The 20,503-nt window shown below is 38.4% G+C and overlaps 1 protein-coding gene across 1 annotated transcript in view; it reads left to right on the top strand.

Annotated features, from left to right (window-relative positions):
• Positions 1 to 969: 969 nt before the first annotated feature.
• Positions 970 to 20,503, top strand: part of npr1b (natriuretic peptide receptor 1b) — a 51,721-nt gene continuing 32,187 nt past the window's right edge. Inside the window, exons 1-5 of the mRNA XM_053628584.1 lie at positions 970 to 1,380; positions 1,564 to 1,805; positions 3,416 to 4,213; positions 15,076 to 15,263; positions 16,426 to 16,539. Coding sequence (XP_053484559.1) covers positions 3,451 to 4,213; positions 15,076 to 15,263; positions 16,426 to 16,539 — 1,065 coding nt within the window. The 5' untranslated portion in view covers positions 970 to 1,380; positions 1,564 to 1,805; positions 3,416 to 3,450. The remainder of the gene's footprint in view (positions 1,381 to 1,563; positions 1,806 to 3,415; positions 4,214 to 15,075; positions 15,264 to 16,425; positions 16,540 to 20,503) is intronic.

Below are 20,503 nucleotides of genomic sequence, written 5' to 3' on the forward strand. Positions count from 1 at the left end.
CACAAAGGTATATCGGGTTTAGGGGTGCAGTAGAAGGAGCAATCGAGTAATATATACAATTTTTACCGTGCCACTACAAATTTAATATATTGTTTCTCTCATTTGTTTCTCTAATGTACATGGAGGAGAGGAGAGGAGGAGCGTATTTGTGCACAAAGATCATCATTTAATAGTAGAGCAAACACATTAAACACTCTCAACCAGAGATCGTAACTATGCTTTCAGGAAACTGCGCCCTGTTCGGCTACAGTAAATGAGGACGTTTACCAAGTATTGTTTGTGTGCCTTTTGGTCTGGAGAAATATATGAGCTCAGGTCAATGTCAGTTTAGAATCTAAGGAGATTTAGTGCAAGGATCTGACCCTAGGGTTATGCCATCTTTCCACTGTAACTGCTCTCACAAATGAATGGTTTTATGGCTCACTAGTTATTACTTAATTGATTCGTAAATGCCATGTGTAGTGGCTAACAGCAGAGCAAGAGGGAAGGATTTCGATGGAAAGAATGACAACACCTTCCGGGTAAAAGAAAAATATTTTGCATTTTACTGACCGAGAAAGCTTGAGTTTACATATATAACATCTCTTAAAACACTTGCACATACACAACACGGGCTTACTTTATTTTACACAATTCAGACTTGCATACAGAGGAGTAAAGAAAACATAACCACAGTGGGAAATTTAAAAAATTGCAATGAGAATTCTTTTTTTTTTTTGTCCTAGAGTGTTTAGCTGATGTGAAAGATACAGAGCAGAAGCATAGAGAATGCTCATTTATCATTCTCTTTCACAACCTCTCTCCCTTTTCCTCTCCCTCCCTCTTGTGGAAAGAGAGAGAGGACATTAGAGGGAAAGATATGTGGACTTAGGTGAACACACACACACACACACACACACACACACACACACACACACACACACAGCGTGTGCGCGTTCTCTCAGTCTTACAGTATTACTCAGGCATCTCTTTCTCAGTCTGACGCCAGGCTGCTGTTCAGTCAGGATGCTCCAGCTTGTAGCAGAGCCAACATTTCACTGCATCACTATAGTATATAGCCGTGTTGAAGATTTTGCCCCAGGTCTTTACTGCAGGTGATGAAGTGTTCTCAACGCTGTTACTTCAACTCTGGAGCTACAGGAATGATATCAGCATGAGAGAGCATTTAGCCCAGATCTTCCATGATCATAATGAATGATTGACTCTTTGGCTCTCAGTATGTCTTGTGTGGATGTATGGATTTACTGGCTCCTGTGGATGATTTAGAGGCATATTCTTACACTGTTTGGAGGTGTTTGTCATTGTGCGAGCCACCGGAGTGCTTTACTACCAAAGGAACACACTCAGTTTTGTTCTTTCCAGCTTACTTGAATGCTACAGGTGAAACCTCACTATGGATCATTTACTTGATTCTTCAGTCTCTTATGTGTCTGAGGAGGATTCTCCTGACAACTGTGTATACTTCTGAAATGTGGGACCACTCCCCCGCTGTGATTCACTGACTCATCTGATCCTCTCTCTCTCTCTCTCTCTCTCTCTCTCTCTCTCTCTCTCCTTCACCAGCTGTAGTGACAGCAGCAGTGGAGAGCCATAACCCCCCCAGCTGCTGCACAGAGTACAGCCTGACATGGAGATAACCTGTGCTTTATTTTAGGTAATGTAGTTTGAAGAAATCAAGCCTGGTTTAAGAGCTCTGCCTGGGCAGGACACACACACACATACACACACAGAGCAATAGAACAGTCTGAAAGTTAGTGAGAAGCTGTAATGTGCTGTGTACACTCTCCTCAGAGCTGCCCATGCGGGTAAGTGGTACACTGTAATTGGATTGAATTGGCTGATGGATAAAAGGCTAAGATGATGGAAACTGTAGTGATAGGGAAGTGCTTTTGGACATTCTTCTACACCATTACTTCAGGACATTACTATTCAAAGTCATTTACAGTTGTTTGGTTTGATTAGTGATCACATTTTGCATTTCTTTCGCATGCATCCTTGGCTTTAGAATGTTGTTTTTTGATTAGAAATGATACTGTGAGGTTTTCTACATTAAGTTGTTAATTTGTCCAGCAAATCTTTAACCCTGAATGACAGATGTACAAAAAGAACAACTGCAGCTTAAGATTAGTGCAGCTATTTTTTTCCTGTAATATTTTTTAATGTACCTTAAAAATATTGCATATAAGCTAACTGAAATTTAAATATTAAAAAACAGAAGTTATTTATCAATAGCCATGATGCTTTTCACTTTTGTTTCACATATGTCACATTTTGTTGGCTGAACTCAGTAAAGCTTTTCTTGGAGCAATCCCTCTAAAGAGCCTGTTAGTGTAGAAGTTGCATTCGACAATAAATCTTGTGTCGTTGTGCCCCTGAGAAGCGACAGTCAGTCACAGTTGCAGGAATCCGTTATAGTCAGCTTGAGAATTTTACAGTCACATTTAGGGAATAGCTTATTAACTAATATGCTGTATTTGTATTATTTTATTTACTGATACTTGCAATAACAGATAGGGACAGTAAGGAAAACTGAAACAAACATAGCTATGGTAAATGAATTTTTGCACAAATCCATCAAATTCTTTTTGGTTTACAAGATTAACCTAGCTTGTTATTTGCCAAAAGGATATTCTTCACAGGGAATAAATATGTAATGAGGTAGTCAAGCTTGAGCCATTATCAACAGTGAATAATTAGTGTGGCTTTGTGTTTACTATTAAAATTTTATAGCATGTGTAATTATTATGGGCTCTGTTCAGACATCTGTCTGATTCAGTCACAAGCTGGAGAGCAGACATGGATAACTGTTCTCACCTCGAGTTTCCGTGTGTTAAAAAAGCATGACTGCTTGTGACCGGATTTCAGGACTAGCCGTGTTGCTAGGTTTGCTTCATAACACATGCAAAATTCAAAACAAATATAGTGTACCCTATTTTCAATATACATGTTAAACTGTCCAGCATTCAGACTAGTCACTAAAAGCTAAATGTACAGCGTCAACTCACAGACTGCATCTTTACTGGCACTTTTTTCTTACCTGATCACGCGATTAAATTGCCTATGTATACTGGGAATTAAAATCAAGCAAATCAAATTCGGTTCAACTCTGACATTTATGGTTATTTTCACACACTTTTTGAATTCACAGCAAAGCAATTCCTTTTTCCATTTATTCACATTTCATTTCATTTTTTTTCCAGTTCATCTTTTGGCATAATTGTAAAATGAGGATTGAGAACACAGCATAAAATTAAGGAAAATTACATTCAAATACGTTCAGAATATTTCATGAAAGGAGCATTCATATGTGGAGATGTAGTGATTACCCCCTGTGTGCTGGCATAAAGATTTGTGTGTGTGTGTGTGTGTGTGTGTGTGTGTGTGTGTGTATGTGTGTGTGTGTGTGCGCGCACAGTGTTTCAGACTCTTAGGTAAGTGAAGTGTGGAGCCATGAGGCAGCTGTGCTGGTTAAAGGGAGGCAGGTTCTCTGTAACCCCGTTGCTGCTGCTCCTGCTCTGCTGTCCTTCTGTTTCTATCCATCCCAGATCTTCTCATCCCCACGAGCCTCACAAACCCATGCACAAACAGGAAAACATTACACTGGCTGTTATTCTGCCTAAGGACAATACCTCATACCCGTGGGCCTGGCCACGTGTCGGACCTGCCCTACTGCGTGCAATAGCACTCATCAACGCCGACTCTTTGCTCCTGCCTGGGTACAGACTGCGATACGTTTTTAACAACAGTGAGAATGCTGATGGTATTTGCTCTGAGTCTGTTGCGCCACAAATGGCTGTGTACCTGAAGTTCACTCATGAGCCATGGGCTTTCATTGGCCCAGGCTGTGACTACACAGCCTCTCCAGTGGGCCTCTTCACCACACATTGGGGTCTACCTATGATCACGGCAGGAGCACCAGCAGTAGGCTTCCTCCGCGCCGAGGTCTACACCTCTATTACTAACACAGGCCCTACACACAAAAAGCTGGGTGAGTTTGGCCTTCATGTGTGTAGACACTTTGGCTGGGTCCAGCATGCCCTGTTGATGTTTGGAGACAGCAAAATGAGTGAGCGCGAGTGCTATTTTGCCATCGAGGGTCTTTATGTGGAATTGCACGAAGCCAACATCACCACGGTGGACCTTGTGTTTGAGGAGGACAGCAAGTCCATTAACTACTCTGAGCATCTGCATAAGATAAAAGAAGAGGGCAGAGGTGAGTGGCTCTGATTTGTCTTCTGTAGCAGCAGATGTGAGGTGTTGTTAACTTCTTAATTTCTGGACACAATTCCATATGAATTACATGTTGACTCAACTGAAGTTATGTAATTACAAACCTAATATTGAATCATGATTTCCTCTCCAGTGGGATATGTTATCCTTCTTTATGTTTCTATACCTCATATGCAGTCAAGTAGTCTAATGGCTCATGTCAAACTTTTAGGAAAAGTATTTGTTTTACGGAATTTACCTAAATCTTTTAGATTGTTTTGTCCATCCTATTTCTTTAGAACAACATTTACTTTGTAGTCTGTTATCTATAATTACGGACTTGTTTTGTATTTCCTAGATAGAAAACTATAATGCAGTGCTTTACAGTGAGATTTGGTCATTCAGAATCGCAGAACACAAAGTTAATATCTGTCACCCCACAACAAACCGTACCTCTGGACAGTGATATAAGTGAGAGAGAGAGAGAGAGAGAGAGAGAGAGAGAGAGTGAGAGTGAGAGGGAGTGAGAGAGAGAGCGAATGAGTGGGAGAGAGAGACAGAGAGTGAGTGAGAGAATGAGAGTGTGAGAGAGTTAGAGAGAGAGTGAGAGAGAGAGAGAGTGGGAGAGAGAGAGAGTGGGAGAGAGAGAGAGATTCAAAGTTTGTACAGCATTTTTCTGTTATCCTTGATTATACAACTGAGTATGATTAATAAATACAATTTAGTTTTAGCATTGCCCCACACTACTCATCCTTAGATATCTTCTATTCATGTCCATAAAACTCTCTGTAGTTGTATAGAAACCAGGGCACAAATATGGCACAAAACACTATCCTTTCAACACATTTAACACTGCTCATTAAATCCTTCTTCCTCATCATACGCAAGAACATGCACTTTGCGTGTATCATTGACTATGAAGGGCAATCTGCAGAGTGAGCTGGTAGGACAGCTGTATAAATCAGGCATGCTGGACGATCTGCTCACTGAGTCAGAGGACATGGCACAGCGTGGCAAGGAGGTCACAGACATGCTGCAGGCCTTACAGAAAGCCAGTCAGGTCATTGCTGAGATCCGGGAGATGCACATGTGTTGAGGATTCGTACCCATTCCACAGCCTCGTCTCCCTCAGCCCCCTGTCTGCATCCAGCCTCTGGACCTTTCAGACAGGGAAACTTGAAAATGCACTGGTGTTAGCTTATGTGTATTCATAGTGTCAATAGTTTGATAGTCACACACACACAATAGTCACACACACACACATGCCATGCATCTGCATCGGATTGGCTTCATTAACCCTTTCATGCATAGTGGTCCCTACAGTGGACAGCTATTCAAAAGCCATTTTCTGGCTATTGGAAGGATTTCAGTAGAACAACTGCATAACAGTCGCTAGAGTGGGCACTAATTCTCCATTTGAACGCATGCATCAATAACTTTTTGAAAAATGTATAGTGTGTAAAAGTAAAATTATGTTTTTATGCTTAAAGAAGAGTGAAAAAACACAGAAAAAAAATCCATGATCATAATTTCATAATTCATGCCTGAAAGGGTTAAAATGCCCCTAGATGTGAACACGTGTTCACCCATCCAGGGTGTGTTCCTGCTTCAGACATGCATTTACTGAAGCTGAATAAATGAATTAACATATTATCCAATAACTACAAAGAACTTTGAGTAACTATACTGAAATTAAAATGAAAATGTATTTTAGACTGAAGACTGGCTGAACTCACTGGAAGTGAGTTTATGGGGTTATTTATAAGACTTTGTGACTCAAAGACTTGGATGTTTACATGAAGTTTTTAAAGAAAGGAATTTCCGTGATTTATTTGCCCTAATTCTAATGGTTGTAGGTTATAGTACAGTAGGAGGACCCAAGACTGCCCTCTGCAAAATCTGTAAGGCTGCCAGATCCACAAGGTCATGCCTATACGATGAGACAAAATGAAGCATTTTACACTGCCACACACACATTTGAAAAGAAAAACAGTAGATAGAAGATATGTTTTGAAGCCCCATTGTGTATTTTTACACACAGTCAATGCAGGACTAACTAGCAAGTTTTAAATCAGAGAAAGCAGAATACTGTATGTTCATAAAATGGTGGAGTCCTGTTTCGGAATTAAAACCAATATTTCAGACAATGAATTCATTAATTATAAGGAAGGGGTCCCTTTTGAATCTGGTTTTTCTCACCGTATCCTCCTCGAATGCTTTGTGCATTTCCATTTTTGGCATACAGTTACATTTTTATTCTGTTTATCTAATTTGTCACTTTTCTTGCTGTACAGCTGTACACTGGAATAGGATTTATTTCTCCACTGGGGAGAACACACTGCTCATGGAATCTTGGTTATCATATGATTAATGTATGATTCATATCATTTGCATAAAATATTGGCAACAAGGTTGTTTTTGCTTGCGATATATTGCGTAAAAGGATTTAATAATGAGATTTTTAAATGTAAATAATCTAAATACTTTTTTAAAAAACCAGTGTATTCTTATGAATGCTTCACATTATATCACTACCAGTCTTATTTACAATTCTATAATGAAAGTTTGTTTATATATATATATATATATATATATATATATATATATATATATATATATATATATAAAATATTTTAAACGTTTACATTTTTCACAATACAGTAAGGTGGTGCTATTCAAGGTCATCATGAGAAGAGAACTGACACAGACCCTACTCCAAATGGTGCTAGAACTCCAATTACGTACATTGATGATGTTGACAAAGTGAAGACCTGACCTGTACATAAGACCTGTACATAAATCCTAGACATGAATCAAAAGCAAAATCTTAACTAAACTTAAAGCCAGTGTCAGTTTCACCCCCTTTTTATTAGCCAGAATCAAAAGTAACCAGGCCAGCAATCCCCTGACGATCTGACAATCTAGGGTCTACATCTTGCAGGTACTTAGCTTAAGAAGCCTTGTCATTCTGCTAGGACCGTATACCGTAGCTTCCACAGTTGGTTTCAGTAAAGCTAAAAAGGCTAAACATGAAAAACTAGCTCCTGTGTAGCTTACATCTGTGAACCTTAGATGTTGTATTAGATTCATAACCCAAGAAGAGGATTTTTAATGATGACTGTGTAACTTTTGTTTAGGTCCCAAAAGAATATAAAAATATCCACTCAACCTTTATAATGAGAGGTCACCATATAAGGAAGTACAGCACTTTGTATCAGATCCATCGGCATTTCCTGTGAAAACAGACTTCGTAATTTGCCAACTTTATCCCACTTTTATGGCTATCTGCTTCATGCTGTAAAGGCAGAGCTGAATTACATACGGTAGAGCTCTGCCTTTAGACAGCGGTGTCAGAGTATTTGCTCTTTTTATTAAAAATTATATAGTTTAGTGAATTTGAAATTTACTACAGGCAAATCATGGACCTTCCATAAGAAATCATATTATTTCACGAAAGGTGATTTACTCTATAACACATACAAGCAATGCAACAGAACCTCAGCTAAGAACAGAATTCTCGGCTGACAAGAAACACTTCTCAATATGGCACATGAAATACATACAACATTCACATCTGCAGGAACAGGGCAAGAGATGCCCCGCCTTTCTGCTCCAAAATGTTCCATGTTCTCTGTTCTGTAAGCTATTCAGTCTTAAAACGTCAACTGTGGATTTCGCAGTTATTATTTTGTAAGACTTTACTTAACCTTTGTCTCAGGACAGTTTCGTTTTCTAGGTGTATAGAAGTGTTACAGTATATTGCCATTAATTGTGATGATAGCTGCCATAATGTATAATGTCATAACCGCTTACAAACTGTCACATGCTCATTTTTGGTAAGTGTGCCGCTAAGTAGTATATATTTTGTTACATGCTTTACGATCAGTTTTATGACATGCGTTATTAACAGCTGCCATAATACTTGAAGAAATCATATTCTCTGATATCATAAGAAATGCCACTTGACATACATGATTTCCTATAAGAGATTCTATAATGACAGACTATTGATGAGTCTATAGCTTCATAAAGGGCCTCTCATGCAGTTTTGTCCATTTTAAAGCATATTCACATACGCACACATACACACACACACACACACACACACACACACACACACACACACACAGGTCTCTTAGGTAGGTGTTATTTTATCTAACACATTCACACAGGTAGACTGGACCCTATGAAGTTCTGTAAACTATTCCTTTGTAAATTTGTTGTGGTTGCATTTCAACAATGTCGACAGTGATGGTGACAGTATCAGACACATTCATTTAGAACTGGATTTCATTTTTGATCAGTTCTCATGAGGAACTGTTTATAACTGTAAAAAAAATATATATATCACAAACCCGCAAGGTACAGATTTAATTTTTTACCAACAAACTTTTCAAAATATTTAAATGTGTACAGTGATATTTTGGCTATTTATTGCAGCCAAAGCTTTTTTTGTTTTCTAACGTTCCATCAATGAATTGTCATTAGATTCCAGTGTAATAATGGTGTAGTAATGGTGTAATAATGATGGGTTGTAATTTCCACAATTGTAACAATATTAAAAAATTATGGACCCCATGACTAAACTTCACTAAACATAGCACCAGAGTACACTTGGTAAAAATGATTCTGTGACATAACATGTCATGGCATCATTATGGTATCATGACAATTACAAGTACTGATCAAATATATTGGTCTTATAATATTGGTCTTATATCACTGAATGTATCACTGAGGAATGTGCTAATTAGAGGAAATCTGTTAAAAGAATTGCCTGTACTGGATTAAAGCAGGTGTTGAAACAGTTACTTCCCTCAGTGGAAACATCATGATGAAGATTGTCCCTTGCACTCAATGCCTGAATCAGCTAAATTTTCAGTCATGACCAAGAGTTGTTCTTCATTCATTCAGTGGATCAGTGTTTCATTCAGTAATTCTTTCACTCATGCTTGATGAAAGAAAGATTTACTTTTTTCTCATTTAGTGTTTCATTCTCATTCAGGTCGAGCTGGAGTTATATATCAGTTATTATATCATATCAGTTATTAAATATCAGTTATTATATCAGTCCTAAGACAGAGGGTTAGGGTTAGGGTTAGGGTTGGGGTTAGGGTTGGGTTAGGGTAAACTGTGTTCATTGTGTGACACAGTGACATGTCTGGAAGAGATAGTTCTAGAAATATGTGATTTGTGTGTGAATATGAATGTCTGGACACAGGGCAGATGCTTTTTTATATATGCACATACATTTATCAGTAATCATCTATCTCAATCGATATCACTGATCAGCCCTGTCTTCAACCCAAATTAAATCTTTTGACTCGTTTAGTTTTCAAGCAAACAAAAAAAAAAAACCTGTATAAAAATCTTGGGACCTTTTGGACATTAAAACCAAATGCACACACCAATAGTACTCATATGAGGTCTAATGTTCTCATCTTTCACCTCTGTGTTTTTTTAAAGAGCATGAGAATACATTGATTGATAGACCCTGCTGCTGTGGTCCCAATTTAAGTCGGTTTGTAGCAGAGCTCCTTTCATCAGGGCTGCTAATAGCCAAGAATCAGCATGAGCTTCAACATCAATACATCTTATGCACACACACATTATTGATAAAACCCATCATGCTTCTCAGATTTAAGCTTGTCTTGTTTCAAATCACTTCATTCTCACTCAGCTTTGTACTGCTGCACTAGAAGGGTATTTTGTTCCATAGACATGCACACAGCAGGGGAACCTCCCACCCATTTTTATGTTTCCACCAAATTAGCTTTAAATTGCAACACGGAGCTGTGTACTAAACTTCCATAAATTGTGTGCTTTCCATAAATATTTACAATTTAGATTTAAGATTAGATTTCTTTGGCAATTTAGAACTTCCTGCATTTGATCTACAAGTAAAGGTTAAAAAGTCTTGCGCTAAAGTATAGTCGCTGAGTAATTATATATATATATATATATATATATATATATATATATATATATATATATATATATATATAATTACTCAGCGACTATACTTCTTGAATGAGTCTACCAGCAGAAGATTGTCTCGAAAGACCCTCAGACTCTACAGGATGTCTTGATTTGGTCTTCTTGGAAGACTGCTTATGCCCCTATGTGTAGGTTCAGTCCCTGCCATCACCATGGTTTCAAGCTGGAGGAGCACCCATGCTGAACTAAACTGGCCACAGCACTGAGCTAAGCGTTCCCATGTGCTCTGCTTACATATGTCCAATCCATCTGGCCTTAGTTAAAAATTAAGCTGGACTGGTGAAAACCATGGGGACACAAAGGTGAACAACACACATTCCTCTAATTAATAGAGGAGGAGGGGGTAGATGTGCATGAATAGTCATGCACATTACACATATATGTCTCTGCTAGAGGAGGAATGTGCTGATGAGAGGAAATCTGCTGAAGAACTGCCTGTACTGGACAAACAGTTGGTGAAACAGTTACTTTCCTCATATATCATGATCGACATTGCTCACTCCTTTCATTGCTTAAATAAGCAAATTGTTAGATCATGACCATCCTCTCATGGTCTGCTGGTCAGTATCAGCAAATCTTTCAGTCGTGCCTGAGAGTCACTCTTCTCTTGCTTAGCAGATCAGTTGAGACATGTTCAGTGAATTCCCTTCAAGCTCGTTCGATCCGAGTTGGAGATTTCCACCATTTCAGTTTGTGGAAATATTTTCTTTTAAAGACAGATATAGAAGTATGTTATTTTAAAAATCTGCAAGGATTATTAACCTTTTTTGCTTTCAAGGTTGTTATCTGCTTTTCCTTGTGTTTATGCTAGCAAGCAACAAAGGGACAGCTGACTGTGGAGCTGTAATTGACCGAGACAAGACACATTTGAGTTAATATGCAAATTAGGTGTGATATTGTAAATCCAAAAGACTGGCTCCAGAGAATTACTTGAACCACTACTATGGGCCCTAATATCTCAACTCTCACAACTTTAGTGCCTACCTGCATTTAGGCCCCCATTCACTCACATTTGAAAGAACTGTTAATGTCTTTCTAGGTTTAACTGAAATTTTAAATAACATTTTAAACAGAGATAACAGTCATGTGTATAAATATTATAGTATAGTGTATACAATTTGTCCAATGCCATGTCATATCAGAAACTAAAATAACTAAACTGTGCTACAAGTGACAACAGGATCAGACTCTGGCATAATCAAGCTGCACATTTGAGCAAATCATTTAAATGAATGGACTTAAATGACTCATGTCACTGATTTCAAGATGAACTTCGGATCATCCTGTGGCTACATCCATACCACATCACTCATTAGTGATTTTGTGGGGTTTTTTTTGTTTGTTTTTTTGTTTTTTATAAGAAAATGGCTAATTAAAGTGGAAATGGAGAAATGAAACTAACTAAACTGAATACATCCCTGACCCAAATAGAGTGGGAAGATGAAGATTTAGCAGTATTCAGACTCTGGAACACTTGGGTAGTTACACAGTTAGTGGAGAAGTCAATGAGCTGTGTCTGGGCAAAGACGTGCATGTGTGCAAGCTGGAGTGTGAGAGAGAAATAACTGATGTTGGGACTGGTAATGTTGTGTCACTTGGAGGTTGTATGATTGTCTAATATCTACTTTTGCCTAGGAAGATAATACTGCCCTGTCAACGGGCAATGAATATATAAAGCATAAAAGCAAGGAAAATATCATGAAGCAGATGCAGGTGGATGTAAGAATGTCAGTGTATATAAAGAATCCCAATGAATATTCAAAGCTTTCTTTCTGACGTTACAGCATATCAAGATTGTGTTTATGCCTAATGAAACCTCTCTGCATAATACATATTCTTTTTATGCCTCTGGAACTGGGGGAGTGGGGGATGCATGATGTTTTTAGGTTGTGTTGTCCATCTGTCCATCTGTGATTCTCGTTAGCACAGTATCTGAAGAATGAGTGGTTGAATGTTTGTAGGATTCATATGGAATTATCACTCTAACCAGGAGAGGAGAAGTCTCAGCAAGGTCAAATGTCTTGAAATAGTTTGTCTTCAATAGCTTCCTTCATGTTTGTCATATGAAGATGTTGCTTACATCTTTGTGGGCAGGAACTCAAGATTGGAATCTAGAATTTTTGCCATCGGTCCATCTGTCCGTCCATCCGTCGGTGTCTCTGTGTACGTCCACCAGAGATTCTCGTTAACCCGATATCTCAAGAATGAGTGGTTGAATGTTTGTAGGATTTATATGGAATTATCACTGTAACCCTGAGATGAACTGATTAGCTTTTGGAATTGATTCAAACAGGGTGACGTTCACAGCAAGGTCTGCAATAGTCTTTCTTCAATAGATTCTTTCACATTTGAAGTATATTTTAATGGTATTTCTGGCATGTAATTTAGTAACAAGAACGAGTAGCCTTGGTGGTGGGGGCATCCTTGTTGACACTGTTGGCATTGAGTTCAGCTTGTTTGAAATAAAAATGAAATTTCTGCACTTAATTTCAGTAGATTACTGGTCCTTAATGAGGTGAAAATGTTTCTAATATGGAAAGTAAAAGCACTAGCAGCAGCAGCTGTATTTAGAGATTTGACACTTTCATTGCAGCTTGTGCTTCTACTACAGCTACTGTATTTCTGCATAATTGCAAGGACTCGCTCTTTTCTAATTTCCCACTCATTTTCTCTGTCTCCAGTCCAGACACAGAATATTGATTACCCAGAATCCAGTTCAGGCAGTTGTGTGTCTCCACTGTGTAGTTGATTCTAACACTGGAATACAGTGAGAAACTGTTCACCTTCCAATGAATATTTAAACTTAATCTGTTTATCCAAACTATCTGAAAACTACAGTAAGATCAGATCACAATGATAATGCCTAGTAACCGGGAGCACTACTGTAAGTTCTGATCATTTTTTTAATGCATTCATGACTGTGCTTTTGTCTATCTACTGCTTTTTTTTATTATTTGCCTGTTGGTGAAAGCTTTAAAAATGTACCCTGCTCGCTGTGTGCTTTTTAGTTTGGTTTGTAAGAGCTTTACTACTCTAATGGACTCTTGGTTTCCAGGAAATTTTAGATAGATGACTGCTTTTAGAGGAAAGAGGTTGAACTTTCCTCTAGCACACATTACTTTGCTATTGCTCATTGCTTTTAATTAGGTATAAAATAGACATAATGCATGTCTTATCAATCTTTCAGATCATTTTGCCAACAAGTGTTTCTTAAATGTTTTCATCCAAGAACCGATTTAACAGTAATTCCAGAGATCTATTAAGTGCAAACAAACAAACAAAAGAAAATCATCCTGTGAGATTCATGTGTGTACTACAACTAACCTTTCCCTAACACCCACACTTTATAATGTTATATATTATATGCTCACACACATCTCTCTACCTTTTTTGTGATTTGACAGTTGCAGCCTGTGTGTGTGTCTGTGTGTGTGTGTGTGGCTGTCTGTCTGTCTGTCTGTCTGTCTGTCTTTCAGCCTTGAACATAATGGTGCAGCTCTCCTGAAGCACACAGCTATTAGGTTTTCTTTCTATCTTTCTTTCTTTCTTTAAATAAATAAATAGCAGACTATAATTGACAATCTTGGAGCAGCTTAGACCTCGATGAATGATTAATGCAGAAATCATTTTTGTGCCGTTTAATTCGAAATATTTCTCTGTACTCGTAATTTAGGCACAAAGGGATCTTAGAGCTTAAATTGCTTTGTGACCTCTAATGATGTGACCTCTAATCAAATATTGCTTATAATTGTTAAAAAAGGAGTCAAAGAGTGGCACTGGTATGAAAATGACCTTTCAAATAAGTGCTTACTGTAGTATTTCCATGACCGAATTTCAACGGAAAATCACTGTGTCAGTGTATTTTAAAACCATTTTATGGACATAGTGTATCCTGCTCTCTCCGAGTGTACTTAAAAATAAATGGGACTTCAAAACATAACTTCTATTTATCTGTTAATGTTCTGTTATTTTTTCTGAATAACTTCTGTTCCTCTGTTTTTCTGTTCGGGTGAAAAAATGCTCTGTTTTGTCTCCTCCTGCATGACCTTGAAGCATGTATGACCTCTAAAGTATGAGCTTTGTGGATCTGGAAGCCTCACTGACTTTCATAGGGCAGTCCTGTGTTGCTTAGGTGGCAATTGTATGTGAATGTACAGAAATGAACCTGCTTCCAAACTTGAAATGATTATCCTAGTTCGGAATCACACTCTCTTGTTCATGCAGCTTTAATGGAGCCTTTTATAGATGCTACTGTATGTACGTGTGTAATTGTATATTATTACTTTTTTGTCCTTTTATGGCATTAAGCAGACTTAGAGACTATGCAGACAGGGACATTTTCACACTCCCACTATGTTTTGTGTGTGTGTTTGAGAGAGAGAGAGAGAGAGAGAGAGAGAGAGAGAGAGAGAGAGATTGATTTGCACTGCTGGTCTTCTGCTTTCATAGTTTTAAGCATCTCTGTCTTAATAAAGCATGTTAATAGATCATACATGGCAAGCTAATTATCAGAAGTGCTTTTTTTCTTTGACTGACATGTCCATATGTGTTACTTTTGGGCGTGCACACATATGCATGCAGACACACAGACCACAATTTCCAACCTAATAGTGTTAAGATGACATTTTGCTCTTGCTGTATGCTGAGGTAATCTCATTAGTCTATTGAACAGCCAGTCAGTGCTAGGAAATGGGCCTAATGGGACTTATCTATATTTAGTCTAGCGATAGAAACAAGTAAAGCTTATGATATTATGTCTGACATATACAGAATTGGGGGTCACAAAAAATGCTGCCTATATTTTGTGCTTAATAACCTATATTCTTGCTTTCTTGTTTTTTTTCTGTTTTTCTTTTTTTTTTTTGGTAGTGGTGTTTGCATGCTGTACTCCGGATATCTTTCGACAGCTAATGGTGAACTTCCGTAAGGCAAATCTTCCTCAGGAGGAGTTTGTCTTCATCTACATTGATGTTTTTGGACGCACTGTGGCATCACAACCTGCCCGGCCTTGGGCCAGAGGAGACCCTGATGATGACCTCGCAAAAGAAGCATACCAGGTAAGCTTGAGGAGAGACTTCATAGGAGAGATTCAATGTGCCTGCAATGTATCAAATCTTATTTTAGAGTGCAAGGTGGAAAAAGTCCATTGGGACAAAAAAAAGGGAAAGATAGACTGAGAAAAGAGAAAAAGCAGGAGAGAGAACACAGCAGCAAGCAGGTTCAGCATCAGGGATTTGCAGCTCTTACTTTAATTATGAACAAATCAGAAAAGAACTTGTTCTCAAACATTGGATAATCAATAACAACAAAAATACAAGAGCCACTTGAGTGAAAGAGAAACTTTGTGAAATATAAACTCTGTCTCTGTTTGAATTAAAAAATGTCTTTGCGCTTTGCAGGAATTTTATCTGCAGCTAATGATGGTTCATGATGAATTTGCCATTTGATTGAAGTCGCTTGGTCATATGGCGTTTTTCGTTATGCATTGTGTGTATTCTCATTATGTGTTCTGCTTTGGGAAGTATATCAGCATCCAGGCAATCTTCCCCTGTTGATTCGCACCTGACGCTACACGTGTGACTGCCCAGTGCCAGTTACAGTGCTTCCTTTTTTCCACACAAGGCACAGAACACCTAGTAGTGTAAATCTATAAATCTTTAAGGAAGACTGGTTTGCTTGTTGGCATATTTGGAGCAAAACTCATGTACAACTGTTAGTCACTAATATACAATTCTTTAGACTATCACACTGGCTCCTCATCCTTTAGTTTCCAGTCTATGTGAGGTCCAAGAAAGGGTTATGGGGTCTAATGGGGTCTAATTTCATCAGTTTCAGCAGTGGATTCTGCTTGAGCACTTCTGTTTTTACAGTGGAGGAGTTCTGGGAAGTAGTGGCAAAGCAGCACAGGAGGCTTTTTGATAAATTAATTTTGTGATATAGGTTTATTTTAGTTATTCATCAACTACTGTATCTCCCACACTAGAAGTTGTATAAGACAAATATTCTCTGCCTTCCTCCTCCTGTACCACTGTAGTGTGTTCATTCACTCTTCTGCTGAATTCCTGGTGGCCAAGTGCTTGCAAAAGATGTATTTAGGATGAAACCACGATTGACATTGTCTGTGATATCCTTTTTTAAAAATCAAAGATATGACTGAACAGTCTTTGGGTCTTCCATGTGACAAGTGTTTTATCAGGGACTCTACTGTTTCTTTTTCAGAGTGTGAAAATCCTGACGTACAGAGAGCCACAGAATCCAGAGTACAAAGATTTTGTCACTGATCTGAAAGCAAATGCTAAGAAGATGTTCAACTTCACAGTGGAGGACTCTCTGGTAGGTTACATCAGCTATCAGGATTTGGATATGAAAGATTTGAAGCCTTGTGTCTGTGTGGGTTTCCTCCGGGTTCTCCGGTTTTCACCGAACTCCCAAAAACATTCCAGTAGGTGGACTGTCTATGCTAAATTGCTCCTCGTTGTGAATGAGTGTGTGATTGTGTGTGTGTGTGTGTATGGTGTCTTGCGATGTATTACCCAATTGTATTCCCACCTCATGCTCAGTGTTCTCAGGTTAAACTCCGGATCCGTCACAACCCTGACCAGGATTAAGTGCTTACTGAAAGTGATTGAGTGAGAGTGAGTGTAACCCAGCATGACTCATCATGCTGACAAATATGAGAATGGCTGTGATCTTTTAAATGACTCATAATTCTATTTATCGTGTACGTCATATATGTGACTAAGTGCAAATGGCTTTACTTAATTTTCTCTTAAAAATGTATGAACATGCAGAAGACAGATAAATGCTATGCATGTCTAGATATGTATACATAAACATACATAAATATTCAATACTCTTGTCAAATCAATGTCACTCCTCACACCATCTGTGCTTTTGTCATAAGATTGCCTAACTACCACATGCCCTGAGAGTTTAGCCTTTAGCTTTAGCTGTGAGTGGGAGTGATTTGTGTGTGCCAGCAAGTCTGACAGAGAGATCAAGAGAGAGGTCTTGGGTGCACACTTTTTATAGGGCTTTACATTTAAATTTTTATTAGGCACACTTAGACTCGGGTGATTAGAAAGTTTACCATAAGCTTAGGTTTTTATTGGATGCTTAATTGATTGAGCTCACTGCTGACATTTAGTTCAGTTAATTAAAATAATATATATGTCACACACAACAAAATATCTTTATGAGTTATGAGTGAAACTGACAGGTTATCTTGTGGCTGGGTCAGTCCATCTCAAGTGGTCCAATAATTATAAAGTTGGTTGCTTGACCGTTTTTAATTGTGTGTGTGTGTGAGTGTGTGTGATTGCCTCTATGTATTGCCACTGCAAAACCATTAGTTTTTGTTTCATGGCACACAACAAATTTCTGTTATACAGCTGTTTACAGAAATCTCAATATCTTGGCTCAGGATGGTCATAGCTCTTTGGAACAAAACCTGATCTATAGAGCACATTACAAGGTGCATGTATAAACATTTTGCACATTCATGTTCCTTAGACTTAGAACTTAAGTCCAAATGTAATGCTCAGGATTGCCTGCTTTACTCATGCATTTTGAGTTTTGAGAAATGAACAAATGTATTATAAGCATAACAAATAATATAAATGAACAGTATTTCACAGTAAGTATGTAAATGATGGATATACAATAGCTTATGCTCGTCAATGAGGTCTATATTGGCAAAAGTGAAGTATGATCTATCGCAGGGTTCTTCACATCTGCATGCTAAGATTTTGCCAAGAGGCACATCTTTAGGATATTATGTTGAGTAATCCACCAGGACTAACACAAAGTGATGCCCTTGTGTATTCCATTCCAATACCAAATAATAGTCCATACCAATTCTTTCAAAGGGGACCTTAATTAGTGGAAGAGGGCACAGTAATGCTTTTGGGGTAGCCAATTGGATTCAACAGCTGACATTTGCAACATGCAGCACACCGCCTGCAAACATTGCCGCAAATGCCTGGACATTAGATTATGATGAGCTGTCTGTAGTAACATTTCCCAATGACTCTTTGGGACCAATTACTGGGTCATTTCTGCTTTTGTCTGAGTGTCCTGCATAACTTTTGATGATGTCTTGCATCATCTTTCATAACTGCGAAATAGGGGAAGGAGAGTGCAAGGTTGAGCTGAACCCGCTGACCATCAATTACTTTCACTTGGACTAAGGCATGCCTGAGGGTTTTGTCTTGTGTCTGCTCCTGAAGGTCAAGGGGGCAGGGCCTTCCTGACACTGAGCTGACATTGACAGGCCAGGCCAAACCTCCCCAGCCAATGCTCATCCCATACCATGGTACACTGTTGCAGGGCCCATCCACACACATTGCCCTCAACAGTGTCTGAAATGCCAGCTAATTTGTTCCCAAAATCAGTGGATAGGTGAGATGAGGAATAACCACCACCTCTATTTAATGGTTTTGTCCCCAGAATTAGATAGTGATGGCCAGTGATGGTTTGATTACAGTGTTAATCCACCAATGGGAGGTATGTACCCCCCTTGAATACTCACCGGTATACGGTACGTCCCAGGTTGATCATGGACAACCTGTGGCATGTCTGGTATCCGGACCAATTCTCCCACTTGGCATTAGACTTGGAAATTCCCAGGTTCCCAGCAATGCTTCCACACTGACCCTAGGCCTTACTCCCGCACCTGTGCCCCACCAGTTAAAGACAAAATTACACTGCTTGCTAGGCTTTAATAATGAGTGTTTATCAAAATTATGCCCCAGCATATCGACATGATCAAAAGGTTTCTTAAAATCATGACTTAAGAGTACAGTGGCAAAGTTGGTTTCATATTAGATATTTGCTGTACATTCACACGTCTAATGCCAAGAGGATTTGAATACAGACTGTGAAAAGGTTTTTTATTCACACTGTACCTACAAATATTCATGTGTGGAAAGGTTTGTTTCAGTTTGACTCTTTTGGGAGAACTGAACTTGCCATGATGAACAAACAACACACAAAAACGGAAGGTTACAAGGCTCTATGACTGAGTAGAGGACTGGCAGTTTTCCCATTTGCTTATTTCAGTGCCGAATACCAATAGCAAATTGGTCACCTCATGATCATGACCTTAGGTGTGCAGTCCATAAAAGGTCCTTGATGTGCAGAGCTGGGTAGAGTAGGCAAATATTTTACTCAAGTCCAAGAAAAACTACTTATAAATATAATTACTCAAGTAACAGTAAAAGTAATAATGTTAATAATTACTTGAGTAAGCGTAATAAAGTATCCAATGAGAATACTACTCAAGTAGCAAGTTACCAGTTACTTTGGATCTGATTAAAACGAATGTGTTAGGATTTCCATTGTCCTCAGCTGTTCTGAGTTTTCCCGTTGATTATGTTTGGTATTTAAACCCCTCGTGTGTCTTTGTTCAAAGTATTGAACAAAGTATTGAGTGTTCTCACCGTACCAAGACTTTGTCCTGTGTTCTCGATACCGTTTTTTTGATCTTGTTTCTAGTTTCTCATTTTGTGCTTTGCCTTGCCTGCTTTATGCCCTTTTGCTGATAGCCTGACCTTTGCCTGTCTTGCTTTTTGCCTTGCCCTTTGGATTACATGTTCTTAATAAAACTCTAAACTGCATTTGTATCCGCCCCAAGACTCAATTCGTTATACCATGAAAGTCTGTCTGTTCTGTTTATTTGATATAAAACTGGGTTCAAGATGAAGCAGCATATGATGGGTACAATAACACATAACCTGTCTTTTTCAACACAAAATCTCACACACACCTCAAAAACAAACATCTTCCCAACAGTTTACTTTTTTGTCTTTTTTTCGCACCGTGTTAACAACACAAACTTGTCAGCATCTGCATTTAATCAAGACAACGGAGAACAAAAGAACAGACTATGGAACATAGAAGAGAAAGTGTGTGTGTGTGTGTGTGTGTGTCCTGCCTCCGATGCTCACTTCAGCCATTATCTTACCTCCCGGACTGAGACCACTAAAAAAGTGAGCGGTTGTTATGTCCGCATTCAGACCAATGCAGCATATTGCGAGACTCGCGACCTCATTATACGTGATATAAATTATTATTTATATTACTAATTATTAAAACTACATATTCATTCATATTTAACAGTAATGGAGGAACGCCAAAGAATGTAGCGAAGTAAAAGTACATTTCTGTGTTTAAAAATTAACTTGAGTAAGAGTATAAGTACGGCCAGTTAAACTTACTCTTAATTTTTTTCAAAAAGTTACTCAAGTACATGTAACAAACTAAATGTAGTGTGTAACTACCTACCTCTGTTGATATG

Source organism: Ictalurus furcatus, chromosome 1 (genome assembly GCF_023375685.1).
Source record: "Ictalurus furcatus strain D&B chromosome 1, Billie_1.0, whole genome shotgun sequence".
NCBI lineage: Eukaryota > Metazoa > Chordata > Actinopteri > Siluriformes > Ictaluridae > Ictalurus > Ictalurus furcatus.